This window comes from Musca domestica, unplaced genomic scaffold (assembly GCF_030504385.1).
Source record: "Musca domestica strain aabys unplaced genomic scaffold, Musca_domestica.polishedcontigs.V.1.1 2, whole genome shotgun sequence".
NCBI lineage: Eukaryota > Metazoa > Arthropoda > Insecta > Diptera > Muscidae > Musca > Musca domestica.
In genome coordinates, this window is record NW_026712249.1 from 1,859,851 (window position 1) to 1,874,153 (window position 14,303).

A 14,303-nucleotide genomic window follows, 5' to 3' on the forward strand; every position below is an offset into this window, starting at 1 on the left:
GTACTTATCTGTACTATATTGTACTAAATTTGGTACAATTTGTATTTAGGCGATCCGATAAGGAAGGAATGCCAAACTTTCAACTTGGATTACTGTGGAAGTGTAAGATTGGGGTATATAGGAAGCTTTGGAAATTCGTATTAATATGTACTAAATTGTACTAAATTTGGAACAATTAGGATTCGGGTGAACCGAAAGGACTGGAATTCTGAAATTTAATTGGGGTTACTGTGGGAATGTAAGATTGTGGTATGTAGTTGGTTTTGAAAAGTCGTACCTATGTGTACTAAATAGTACTAAATCTGGAACAATAAGGATTTGGGTGAAGCGATAGGGCTGGACTCCTAATATTCGGGAAAACGATTTCTATTGGATTGTAGGAAGGAGGTTGTTATTGAAATGTGTACTAAATGGTATTAAAATATGTTCAAGCTGGAATTGTGGTGAATCGATAGAGCTGGAATACTGAAATATCTATGGGATTGTATGATTGAGGTAGTTTTGGAAATTTGAAAAAATTCGGGTTTTTTGTGAGAGCCGATAGGCCTGTAATCACGAAAATTGGAATTAAGATTGCTTTTGAAGCAAAGGGTATAAAGAAATTGTTTTGATTCGTATTTATGTGTACTAAACGTTAGTATATTTGGTACAATTTGATTTTGAGTGAGCAGATCGTCCTTGCAATTTGAATTTTTGTATTAGGGTCGTTGTACATGGGGAGGTGGTTTCGAAAATGTGTACTATAATTTTACGAGAGGAGATAGAGTCAAAAATTTGAAATTTAGATTACTGATGGTATCTGTGTGATGGATTGGAAGTGGGTACGTTATTTCTACGAAAAGTACTAAATGGTGCTAAATTTGGTACTGGGTGGAGGAATAGAACCGAAATCCTCAAATTTGATTTTGTTGGTATTTTGAATTGAGATATGGAGGTGGTTCTGGAAAAGTATGTTATAATCGTTTGACATTAGTTGATTTGGAGGTGGGCTTGGGAATACTTACTTTAGTTGTTCGAAAAGAACTATATTAAACTAAAGTTGGTACTGGACGAAGGGACAGAGCTGAAACCATGAAATTTATATTACGATGACTTTTGGTGTCTACGATTGTGGTTTCGAACGGTTTTGCAATAAGTATTAAAATTGTACGAAAAGCACTAAATGGTACTGATTTCAGATCACTGTCGGAGTCTAGGATGGAAAGATGTAGATTGTTTCGGGTATGCGTACTAAATGTTATTAAATTTGGTACATAGTTTAGGGATAACAGTTAAATTTGATAATGAGGTCAATATTTGGTGGGGTCCATGGTGCAATGGTTTTATCCAAATGCCATAGCACACAGCACGCGTAACAATGGACTTATTGGCCGCCTATATCGTACGATTCAATTTTTATGGAGGCTATATATTTCTAACGGACCAATATTTCTAATATTTTCATGAAATTATCTTCAAACATCCATTCATATGGACAATACTATTAACTCAAATAAAGATTTGATACATTTTTTCCAAATGTTATGTTTTTTCAAACACTTTCCTATAGCTATTAAAAAATCACCCTTTAATAATTCGATTTAATTCAATTTAATCTGACCACCCCAAAATGTCAAATACTAACAACAAATCGACATAGCCGATTGAGAGCAATATTAAAATATTTTTGCCAAGATAACGGTGAGTTAAGGTGAACACTCTCAAATTTTGAATTTAAGTCGAATAAAATTAAAGAACGCTATCGCCAAATATTATTGTTTAGTTTGTCGGCGGGTGCGGATCTTTAAACAACTCCAATCGAGAATTCACGGAAGAATATAAAAAAAACTCAATTGAAAACTAATAAGTTTTTAAAAAAAACTAAACGTGCAACAACAAAAACGAAGACGACGACAAAAAAAAAAAAAAACGTAACGTAACAGCCAAAATACAAACTTGTGATAATCTTGTGCCGATTCGTTTGTCTGCCCCCACAATTATCTCTATCTCTCTATCGAAGAAAAGCGTGCGTACGCGATGACCAGCGTCTTTTTTCAATAACTTTGATTGAAATCAGACGAAAATGTCAAATGGTTTGAAATATAAGAGTGAAAATCAGTTACAGTTTAAAATCAGATCCTTGAAATTAATGTCCACTAATTGAAGGAGTGAAAACAGCTAAAAAGGATACAGTCTGGCTTTACGGTGTTCACAGGAATGTAAGTATCGTCGGATTTACTTTCTTGTTGGTTTGTTCTTTAATCAGAAAACGTGGGGTAATCGCCAACAGCAACTTATCAACTACGTCACGATTACCGCTCGACTCTTGAATGAAAGTGAATTGCTTTTTTATTATTAGACTGAGTTGTAAAATAATGAATAGTAGTGGAGCAAATTTAATAATGTTTACATTTTTTTATCTGGGAAAATCCGCTACAGAGAGAAAAGTGCTAACTTCCGAGTTGTTGTACCTTAAAGATTTTACAATTCAGATTCAGATCAAACTTGAGATAAAAAATATAATTGATTGTAAACATTTTCATTTGATTTGAAAACACCAAAAAAGCATAGCATGATTAAAATATTGCTTTTCTTAAAAACTTGTCAATAATTTTCCTCAGAAAATTAGGGTGCATTTTACGTTGCACAAGTTCGTCGGATCCATCATATATAAAGCGTTAGACATTAATGACCGATAACAGAAATACAAATTTATTTACTGCAAAGATTTGTGTTGAAATTTTGAGACACAAAGTTCCGATAAAATCAACAATTTTTTGGGACGAAAAGTTATTATTTTTTTTTGAAGTGAAATTTAAATACTGGTGTCATAATAATGATCTCTAATATTTTTATGCAAGTGGTTGGCAATCCGGTTGCTTTGTATTATCTATTCCTCCCATACATTTGTCATCATCCTTGGAAATAAAGCTTTAACCTAATTTCGATTCGAATTAAAAAAAAAAAATTATATATGACAAGGGTGAAATTGTAAACAAATTTTTGTGTAGGTAGTAAGAGTTATTTGTCATTAATTTAAAAGAAATAAATCCACCCCTAAAAATACCTCCTCCCCCTCGATGGTAAGGAAAGATTTCTGAAACCCATATTTTTGGATACTTCTTTAATTATTTAAAAAAAAAAAATAATAATAATAATAATAATAACAATAATAACAATAATAATAATAATAATAATAATAATAATAATAATAATAATAATAATAATAATAATAATAATAATAATAATAATAATAATAATAATAATAATAATAATAATAATAATAATAATAATAATAATAATAATAATAATAATAATAATAATAATAATAATAATAATAATAATAATAATAATAATAATAATAATAATAATAATAATAATAATAATAATAATAATAATAATAATAATAATAATAATAATAATAATAATAATAATAATAATAATAATAATAATAATAATAATAAATAGAAAAAATAATGATGAGGATTTATTGGCAATATTGCCATGCATAGGCGCGTATTTACATATGTGTAAACTTGACTCTCTGAAATTTCGAACGCTGGTTTGGGGAAAATCGGAAAGTTTTTCTGAGTAAATTTTTGCCATCCGTTGTCCCAAATTACCGTAAAAACCCCATTTAAAAAAATAAATAAATAAATAATAATAATGAATAAATAAAAACAAGTGAGCGAAGGCTATAGTCGTGCGGGGCTGACCATGTGATACCCTACAGTAGTACAATATGTTAGAAGCTCCCTTATGTCCAAGTACATTTTGGAAGATTTCGCTTTCAAAATTATGTCACGGGGATATTACCTTTAGCATTTTGACCAGGGGCATTTTCCCAATATGTATGCAATCCGTCGTGCTGTTAGTTGTTGTGGTGCATTTTACAGCTAAATATTATCCAATGGTTATCCAAAATGCTAGAATTCTGTCTTTAATTCTCTTCTCAGGCGTGTCGATTGGCTTCAATTTGAACCCCCAAAATATTTTGCGATCATCTTCAAAAGTAAGAGGCCCCTCTGTATCTTCAAATTTAGACGCATCTATATGATTTGCTTGTCTACGATATTTGGCTATATTCGTCAACAAAATCAGCATAAAAACGCCAGAAGTTCGCCTTTTCTGTATTACGGATATCGCCTGTAAGTAATGTTTGTATTTTTTACACAAAATAGTGGTCCATTCTAACCCCGTGTCCTAAACTTTAACTTCATGCGAGATTTCGTGTCCTTTGGTTTCTATTTGTGATCTTTATAACGGCTGCAAAATCAGGAACATTTTTAGTTGTTGGTTCATTTCAACCCCTAAATATATTGCGGACATCTTTGAAAACAATAGGCCTAGCCATTCTGAGTCTAGACCTACCTACCTGTATATAATATCCCCAACTTGTGTTGTAGGGTGAAAAAAATATTACAAAAAGTACACTTCAATATTATAAGTCAAATTTAAAAAATCACATGCGATAAAAAATATGAAAAAATAAAAAAATGCCGCAAAATACTACAAAATCTACATCAACATCATTATTGGCATCTTTTTATGTCTTTTCTTACATTTTATACTTTTATGCCAAGAGGGCATTCTGAATTGACAAAATTTGTCAAAATCAGTTCAGCCATTCTTGAGATATAATCATTCTAGCTAACATTCCTTTCCTTTGTATATATATATATTGTATATATTTCGCTATATATACCCGATATATCTACTATCGGCATCTACGTAACGGTCAGAATTGACCTGTTCGTCTATTTGTGATTTCGCCGGGATTGAAAAAATTCGCAGTTTAATAGAAAATTTGACTTTTATTTAACACAAATGTTATGGCCTATTTCACCCACTAAATATTAGATATAAATAAATATTACTCGATCAACACTGGAAGGCTTCATCCCAGCCCTAAGGTCTAGCCCTATGCTAACTTCCGCTTTACACATACGTATACCCCCAACACATAGTGTTGTAGGGTATATGTAGTTAATATAGTTCTCGGGTAACCCTTTCTGGACTCGAAGAAATCGCTTGCTTTGTGTTTTTGCTAGTTACATTGAAATGTATCCTCACTGACATACATCATGTATCGTACATCCGACCAGTGTGATAATTTTACTATAAAACAACAAGAGTTGGTGTTAATCCGATCGGATGAATCAGGCTCAAGAGGATTTCACCACCATCAAGCTAGCATGAAGGAATATGGTAGCATAAGGCCGATACAAGAACATGTGGACCAATGTTGTCATGGTTAAGGAGTTAACCGATTTTGTCAATTTTCTCATTTGACAAAAGGAGTTGATACGTTTGCTTTTACTGAGGTATTGATTTGTATTTGTGGATAAGGTACTAGAAGGAGTGACGCGATTTCGTCAATATTCGAACTCGATCAATGTATTATAGAATTATTGCGATATACCAAATTTGGTAATCTCGAAATCGACAACTACCTTCTACGGTTATCATAAGCACAGACTGACAGACGGACATATCCAGGCCAACTTCTCATGTCCTGAAACGGATTACATTGAAAGAAGCTAGGGTTTAAAACCGTTATTTCGATTTCGACATTTACATTTCTCTCTCCTGCTCAAGGTATGCCTTCTGTGAACAATTAAGTATTTGACTTAACAGGTCTTTTCAGATCACTTGATTTTGTTAAAATAACTGAGAATATATTTTCTTTAACGAATTCTATTATATCCATAAGCATTATCGAATTAATTTTTCAACTGTGTACTGTAACCTTTTGTATCAATGCAAGACAATCCAGAACGTTTCAGAATTGTTATCCCTTTTTTTATTTTAGTCTTAAAAAAATACCCACAAATCAAGAAACAAATTCGAAGTAAAGATGACGAATGAAAAACCTGCTATAGTTTCCAAGACTGGCATTTCGAATGGAACACTTAAACCGAAGAAGCCCAAAAGACGAGACAAAAGCGATTTGGGACCAAATTTCATAGCTCCTGACGGTGGATGGGGTTGGGTAGTGTGTATTGCGGCTGGTTTAAGTAACGTAAGTAAATCCATGCAACAATTTAACGAAACTCTATAAATGTCAAGGTGTTGGCGAATAGTTTTCCGTACTTCCAGCCCTGCAACAGTACGGACTAATTTACAGACAACGGATGACGTCATTCGGTTTCGAAGCCAAGGAGACCACGGCAATTTTCAATGTGGCAATGGCACTGTCATCCCTGGTGGGTCTGGTCAATGGAGCCATGTTTAGGAGATTTACATTCAGGCAGGTCGGCATGGTGGGCAGTATTCTCACATTCAGCGGAATTCTGTTTTCAGCTTTCTGTACGACATTTGTTGAGTTTCTGATATTCTTTTCGTGTATTTATGGTAAGCCAATGAATTGAAGTGCATAGAATATGAATGAACTTTAAAATGTATTTCCAGGTCTGGGAATGGGATTGTCGATGGGTGCAAGTTCACTGGCTGTAAACACGTATTTCAAGAAAAAGCGCAGACGGGCCACTGGATTCTCCTGGACCATAACAGGCTTAGGTCCCATCATATTTCCTCAAATTTCACGACTTGCTTTGGGCTACTACGGTGGCCAGGGTTGTATTTTCATATTTTCCGCAATTGCCTTGAATGCATTTTTGAGTGCATTGACATTTCAGCCGGTTCTTTGGCACTCTCCTAAATCTGAGAACGTGAAGGCATTGAATGAAGACAAAGTGCCAACCACCAAATCTGAGGACAGTTGTGACGCCCCCCGATGTAAACATTGTCAGCATCTCGAACAAATTACTGAAAAGAGAAGTATTTTCTCATCACAATATCTATTCAATGAAGATGATCCCGAGACTCCAGGATATGAAATTATTGAACCCGCCACCCCCATGATGACCCGTGCCAACGATGGTTGGTATGGCTCAAAGCTATCGCTGGCAGAACAAAGATCCGTGAAAGACCTCAGAAAAGGTTCAATCTATGAGGGTGGGCGTAGGCCAAGTAATCTGGCCAAACCCAATTACTTTAATCGTGAAAAGGAAGATTTAAATCGCTACGTAAGCAATACGGCTATCAATGATCCCCGCTGCACATGCGCCGAGGAAAAGACTTTGCTGCAAAGCAAACGGAAAGAGGAGGAACTAGCCCAATTGCAATTGCAAGAAGAGGCCAACAACCGCATGTCGCTCTGGCAAAAAGTAGTCGTGTTTTTCGATTTTGATTTGCTGAAAGATTTGACCTTCCTCAACTTGGCCGTGGGCATGACCATAATGATGTTTGGCGAAATAAATTTCTCCATATTGACTCCGTTCATTTTAAACAGTTTCGGTTATAGCGATACTCAGATATCCCTGGCGATGTCCTTGTTGGCCGGTGTAGATATTTCTGTGCGTTTCCTGGCACCCTTTGCTTTGGAGAAAGTGAAACTGCCGAACCGAGTGTTATTCGCATTTGGCATCATAGCTATATCCATAGGCCGACTGATTGTAACTCTGACAGATTCTTACAGCGTTGTCTTGGCGGTTTTTGTGTTGATTGGATTTGGCAAGGGATTCCGTACAATATTCTCTCCCCTTATCATACCCAGCTATGTTCCGCTGAAACGTTTGCCTGCCGCCTCGGGATTGCAGTTGATTTTCAGTTCATTGGCGTATTTTGTATTGGGTCAAATGTTGGGTAAGTGTTATTCCGTGGAAAATATGAAGGATATTTTAATTTTGTTTGTTTTTTTATCATAGGTATTATAACGGATCGCTTTGGATATTCTGCAACCATTCATAGCATCAACTGTTTAACATTGCTTTCATTATTGTTGTGGTTTTTGGAGTCTGTAGTCCGTAGGTGCCTGGGCAAGAGTATACCGGAGGATAGTAACTAAAATGAGACTATGAATGTTATAAAGAAATAGTATGGAAAAGGAACTGTTTTATTTAGGCTCAGAATATTATTAAACGCTTCAGCCATGTTAAATATTATAAGTAAAATTTACATTATTTAATATCTGATATCATCTTTTTATTTGTATTCCAATTTGATTTCTTTCTCGAAATATTGGACCCCGACATAGGAAATATGGATTTTCCCATCTCGCCGAGCTGAGTCGATCTAGCTGTGTATGTCCGTCCGTTCGCCTGTCCATGTTAATTTGTAATCACGCTACAGGTCGCAATTATGGCCCGATCCTTACGAAATTAAAAATAGAGGTGGTGTTAGGGTCAGAATAGAAGCCTTTTGTTTTTGGAGATGAACGCAAAATAATATATTTAATTGAAATGGACAGAAAAATCTTGATTAAGCTGTGGCTGTTATAGGCCAATCGAGGTCTATAATTCTAGTATCACATGGTCGGTCCCGCACGGCTATAGCCTTTTCTTACTTGTTATGTTATATTATTATAGAAAATAAAAAAGAAACAATTTAGAAAGATTCAAAAATTAAGTGTTCATCAGCATTTGAGCATTTATAGGGAACCAAGGTTTAAGAAAATCCGCCAATATTTTCTATGCATGCATGTTTTCCAATAAAAAATATTATTTCAACATTCTTAGTTATGCTGTATTTTTTACTTGCAGCTGACACTTCAAAGGTAAGGTAACTCCAAACATGTTCTTTTGGTGGAAACGCATTATTATTACCGTTTATGGGGAGTGCTTCCCTTAAGAGTTATCGTGGGCATAGACAGGCTGGCAGACGGCTAGATTAATTAAATTAATAAATATCCTAAAATGCTTGAAAAACGGAAAAAGCCAAGTGACCATTCCCTTCGCCGTGTTGGAATCATGATACTAGTAACGATCAGTAAATATTGCAAATCTGTCATTGTTGTTTTTGAACAAGTAAAAAATACAATAAAAATCGGTCGGACCGAACTTTTTATATCCTCCACCATTGGGTAAAGAAAACATTTTTATATAAAAGTATCTGAATTCAAACGTGCTCCTCTTTAAACTACAAATACCAGTAAGTCCGTTAGGATAATGCTATTAAACTTTTAAAAACCATAAATCGAGTGAGGACGTTATAGACCCCCCAAGTACCAAAACAGGAACCTATATAGACAATTTTATACTTCAAGAATTGTCATCTACCAAATCTTCTTGAAACAGTTTTGTGGGTAAATGTGACTAGGATTATCAAAATACGGAATATCGGTGGGTATCGTCATATGAGCGCTATAGGAAAACGTGGACCTAAATGTTCAATACTCTGCCACCGGAGCTAGAATCCAGAATAAAACTACAACTACCAATTTTTTGAAAAATCCGTGGAAAAATTTTGCAAACATTATCAAAACACCGACTATCGGAAGTTACCGTTATATGAGGGTCCAGAACATATTCAATGTTTTACCAGCGGAGCTAGAATCCATTATGAACTACAAATAACAATTTTTAAACAAATCCGTGAAAATGTTGTGGCAAAAATCATCAACATACTGAATATTCGGAGGCACCATTATGTGGGGGCTATAGGAAAACGACCGATATATCTCATATTCAATACCAACCATATAATATAAATGTATCGTGATCAGACAGACGGACATCTTTGAATCGATCATGAATATATATAGTTTATGGGGTCTACTACGTATATTAAGGGACAAAGTAAGTACATCATCATTCAAGGTGGAGCGTATAAAAACATCACTCAAACAGAGTATACGAAGTTAAGGATAAGTTAAGTGAGGAAATACTCTAGACGGTTTTCCCAAATTAGAAATGCATAAATGCAAAAAAAAAACTAGTTACTTTCTCGGATGTTTTAGTGTCGACGATTATTTTTCAGCGTCAGTGGCATCACTGCTGACAATGTAAAAATATTAAGCAATGTTTTCAAAGCATATCTTTAGGCATATAATTACAGCTCATTTAGATATATACTTAAAATATAGATAATAAAATGTGTATAAATCAATCTCGGAATGAAATGATTTTAATTTCTCGATATCAATCAGAAATGGTTATAAACTTTAGGTTGTAATAAATTTAAATAAATATATATACGTACATTTCAAATTATTGCATATATATTGTACTGTCTACTGACTCAATTTATCATAGTCCAGACACAATTATTCCATCACATATAATCCATCCATATGGTTTACACTTAGTTTTTTCAACGTTTTAGAGTGAATTTCCCAGCCCATCACACACCTTCTCAGGTAAATATTCGAAATTCGGAAATTGTAACTGCAGAAACTTAGAACGCCACTTGTTTTCCATTTATGCCAAATAAATTGAATTGATTTTAAGATTTTAATTTTCGACCAACTAATACAAAAAAGCAAATAAAAACACGTACCTCATATCAAAAAATGCCCATGAGCCCTTTTACCAGAAATTCGAAACAACGAAAATAAAAATCAGAAATATTTAATTGGAAATTCTTAGGGGAAAACGAATCATTCATTTCTATTCAAAATGATATACGATTTCATTGCATGTTTACAAATTAATTTCCCAAAATAGTCTATTAAAACCGCCATCGGATTATACACGTAGTATCTCCTTATCGTCGAACATAAACTATAATTCCTCCCCATTTGAATGCAAGACACCAACCTCATTTACAAAAATAACAACACTTCTCAAAGAATGCAGAGGTACTTGGCTCGCCAGCAGCTAGGCTTCTTGTGCGAAGCGGCCAGCAGTACGGCGAATGTCTGCTGCAGCTCCGCTGCTCAATAGCATGACCACGATCAGCCACTGACTCGTCTCACTCCCTCCATTCCCCCCATCCAATCAAGCATGTATTCTCTTGAAAATAATTTTTAAATGAAATTAATTTCAATGAATTTGTGCATGAACACAGCAATTCTGATGAGCGGCATTGAAGAGCTCTAAGCTACTACTTTGTATGCCTAGCACTTTAATTTATGGGAGGAATAGTGTCTGTAGATCCCCGCGCAGCGACACTTTCCATAAAAGAAACAATGAAATCTACATGGAATGAGGATCACAATATTAAAAGTCGATATATATAAGAGTGTAATGCCTGATAATAAAAAATCAACTGAAACATAAAAATGAGGTTTTAAACTAAAGTAAAATGGATTGAAGCTGTTTGAAGGAGGATTTCTGAAGCCTGACATTCCCTTTGTAACTCTTCCAAAATATCTCTGTGGATCCTGTGAAGTGTATTTATTAGAGATCAGATTAGAACTCGTTTTTTAGTACAAACTATTTCAGAATTTTCTAACCAAAGGAGCTTTTTTATATTACCCGGAAATTTGAGAAGTAAAAACTTGGCTTCAAAGATCCTATACAATTGTAAAAATCGCTATACTGATTGCGGGTCTTGCAGCTACACTTAAAAAAATAAAGCATTCTGTGATGTCTTAGTACTTTTCGGACCTCAATATAGAAACTTATAGAAAATTTCAAGTTGAAGGTTCATGTTAGTGATGTGAATAGTGCTGCTGTATCCCATAGGTTTCTTGTCATTCTTTAAAATTCGGCATTCCATAAACGTCATCACACAGTAATTTGAATATAGGTATGGGTCTTAAATCTTATGAAACACAAGCATTCAAGCCGACCGGTAATCAAGAACTTGAAACATTTACTAATTGAAAACTATCCGGAATTTCGCCGAAAAATCCTCTTGACTGGTAAGGCCCATTTCCAGAGCAGCAAAATTGTCGCATCTAGGGCTCAGAAACTCCAAGAGGGTCATTGGACCTCACTTCTGCCAAAAAGGAAGTTGTATCAATAGTTACGGTAAATCGGTAGTACTATTGACACATGGTAATCCCCCTAAAAGGTGATCACAATGTGTTACCAAGATCTTCTTCTTCCTGCAACTACTTCCTTTGGGCCCACGTCAAAGGTAAGGTCTAGGATTGGATTCAAGGAACTCTCGAGAATATATACTCGTGTTGACAATTGGCAAAACCATTATGAGCAGTTAGTAGAAATTATTATACCCAGGCATATGGCCATTACGTGACTCATCAAAATAACGGTTTTATACCATAGGTTCTTTGCTGACTCAGCCCACGACAACTCTCGAAGGGAGTATTCGATTTGGTCCAAACTAAGTACATCGTAATATTATTATCAAACTTTGATAGAGTTCGGTGACGGGCAGTATCGGTCCACTCCTTCTTGTACCTCTCCTAGAAGAGGTCGAAATAGTTTACTTCACAAAAAGAGAACGGATTTTGCTCCAACGATGCACAACCTAATATTTGCGTCAGTTCTTGGTCAGGTGCGAAAATTGTCAATATCGACCAAGAACTGACACAAATATTAGGTTGTATATATATATATATATATATATATATATATATATATATATATATATATATATATATATACATATATATATATATATATATATATATATATATATATATATATATATATATATATATATATATATATATATATATATATATATATATATATATATATATATACACATATACATATATATATCATAACTTCAAGCCCCCTGAATACAATTGGATATAAATGCTCCATTTTCTTGTAATTTATCCCATACCAATATTTTTATCAGATAAAGTATGTACGGTCGATAAAGTAAAGTACGGTCGACTTTATCTGGTACCTCACACACATTTTAACATTTTTAAAACTCATCACATACCTTATATAAAGTGAAGGAAGTAGTCGAAAAAGTCCAACCAAGTACGTCGCAATATTTATTTAGGTCCGATACCAAATGGAACATAGTGGCCTCAATAGAGGGGCAACAATTTGAATAATCAGAAGTCAAAATATATTTGAATAATCGAACATTGACTGAGGGTATACATCTGTCGGCCACACCGACTGAAACTTCTTAACTTGTTTTCATATTATTTTTATCTAATTTAATATAACACCCACGCATGATGGTGAAATAGCCGCAACTGCAAATACACATCTATTCTAAGTACCGAAAATCGGAATAGTAAGACCTATTTTTCAACGGATTCACTTATCATGGAAGATGGGATTAAATGCTTTTCCCAAGTGTCAAACTTATTTCAGTCATTGATCAAACAGTTTTTAGTGCCACGGAACTACGCTATAGAGTTGCTTCAAAAAAATTGACTCTTTTCGCAACACGGCCGTTTAAAAATGTTTCGATAACACCTAATACAAGATTTCCGAAGAAGAGTCTCATTCGATTGTCCTCAATCAAACAAGAACAAGTAAATACATTGGACTAACACATCCCCATCCTGATAACTATCTCATTGTGTGTGTGTGTACAATACACCAGAACAAGAACACACACAATCTCACCAAAAAAAAACTAACTCGAGTGCGTTTATTCGTGAAATTGATCGCTTAAGTGCGGCGTGGTGGGACAGCGCCAGTTAAATTGAAATTAATTGATTGTGAAACGCTAAACAATGACACAGCAACAAAAACACCACCACACAATAGCAGCAGCAACAACAACAAAATATGAATGAATGAAGGGAAAACGAATTAATTAACAAATGTAAATAATTGAATTGCAGCTAAGCGAGGACTGGGGGAGGGGGGTAGAAAAACACACACCCAAACATGATCAGCAATCCTCTGAGTTCTTACCAAGGCTCCGACTGTTATCGCATCTGAAGTGGTGCATGATTAGAATGAAAATGAAAATGGATTTCAAGTGTGCCCCGAACAGGTACAGCCGAAGGGGGTCCCCCCCCCACCTTAAGTGTCAAGCACACATTGTCGTTCGGTGTATTCTATAAATATGTTGTATTTATAAAAATATCAAATGTTTTAAGAAATTCTAAGCCCTACATGGAACATGAGCATGGAAATGCAATTAAATGGAAATGCGAGTATTAACCGTAGTAGGTTAAGTAATAATTGGGAAATTAACCGAGATTTTGCACAGATGAGTCTTTTAATGCCGAACCGCCCTAATTCTAGCTGGGCTATATATCAATGTTTTTTATAATGATTACAACCAAAAAAGAATTGGCTGTAATTCCACTGTGTACATCCGACCGAATTCAGTCTAGAAGCAAGTACATTAAATTTGTACAGAATCGATTTCCACCAAATTTGACCTAGGCATTTGTACTTCTTGGCATGAGAAGTACTCTGTTATAGTAGACATGATAGGACTTTGAGAAGGGCTATATTAAACATGTATATCGGAGCAATGGATATATGGGAAATGAGTTTCACAATATGAAAAAAAATCGGTTGGATGTGAGAAAAATCATCCAATTTGGACTTATATTGCATATACGCGAGAACGGATGAAGATATGTATAAGCTATATCCATATCTAAACCGATCTCGATATCATTTTGGCGGAGGTATTTCTGAGCTGTATCTGATGTCTTATACCAAATATTATTGTTGTGGAGTGCATATTGCGAATAT

At 34.6% G+C, this 14,303-nt stretch overlaps 1 protein-coding gene across 1 annotated transcript; it reads left to right on the plus strand.

Annotated features, from left to right (window-relative positions):
* Positions 1–1,908: 1,908 nt before the first annotated feature.
* Positions 1,909–7,904, plus strand: LOC101895386 (uncharacterized). Its single transcript, XM_005186844.4, has 5 exons — positions 1,909–2,198; positions 5,792–6,001; positions 6,063–6,333; positions 6,391–7,626; positions 7,689–7,904. Exons 2-5 carry the CDS (start codon positions 5,837–5,839, stop codon positions 7,826–7,828), a joined length of 1,812 nt encoding a protein of 603 aa, XP_005186901.2. The 5' UTR covers positions 1,909–2,198; positions 5,792–5,836; the 3' UTR covers positions 7,829–7,904.
* The last annotated feature ends 6,399 nt before the right edge of the window (positions 7,905–14,303 follow it).

Excerpts from the sequence above, each read along its gene's own strand:
- LOC101895386 (XM_005186844.4), top strand. The coding sequence starts at position 5,837 with ATGACGAATGAAAAACCTGCTATAGTTTCCAAGACTGGCATTTCGAAT. Across the intron at positions 6,334-6,390 it reads ATTCTTTTCGTGTATTTATG|GTCTGGGAATGGGATTGTCG; the intron begins GTAAGCCAATGA and ends ATGTATTTCCAG. Across the intron at positions 7,627-7,688 it reads TGTATTGGGTCAAATGTTGG|GTATTATAACGGATCGCTTT; the intron begins GTAAGTGTTATT and ends TTTTTATCATAG.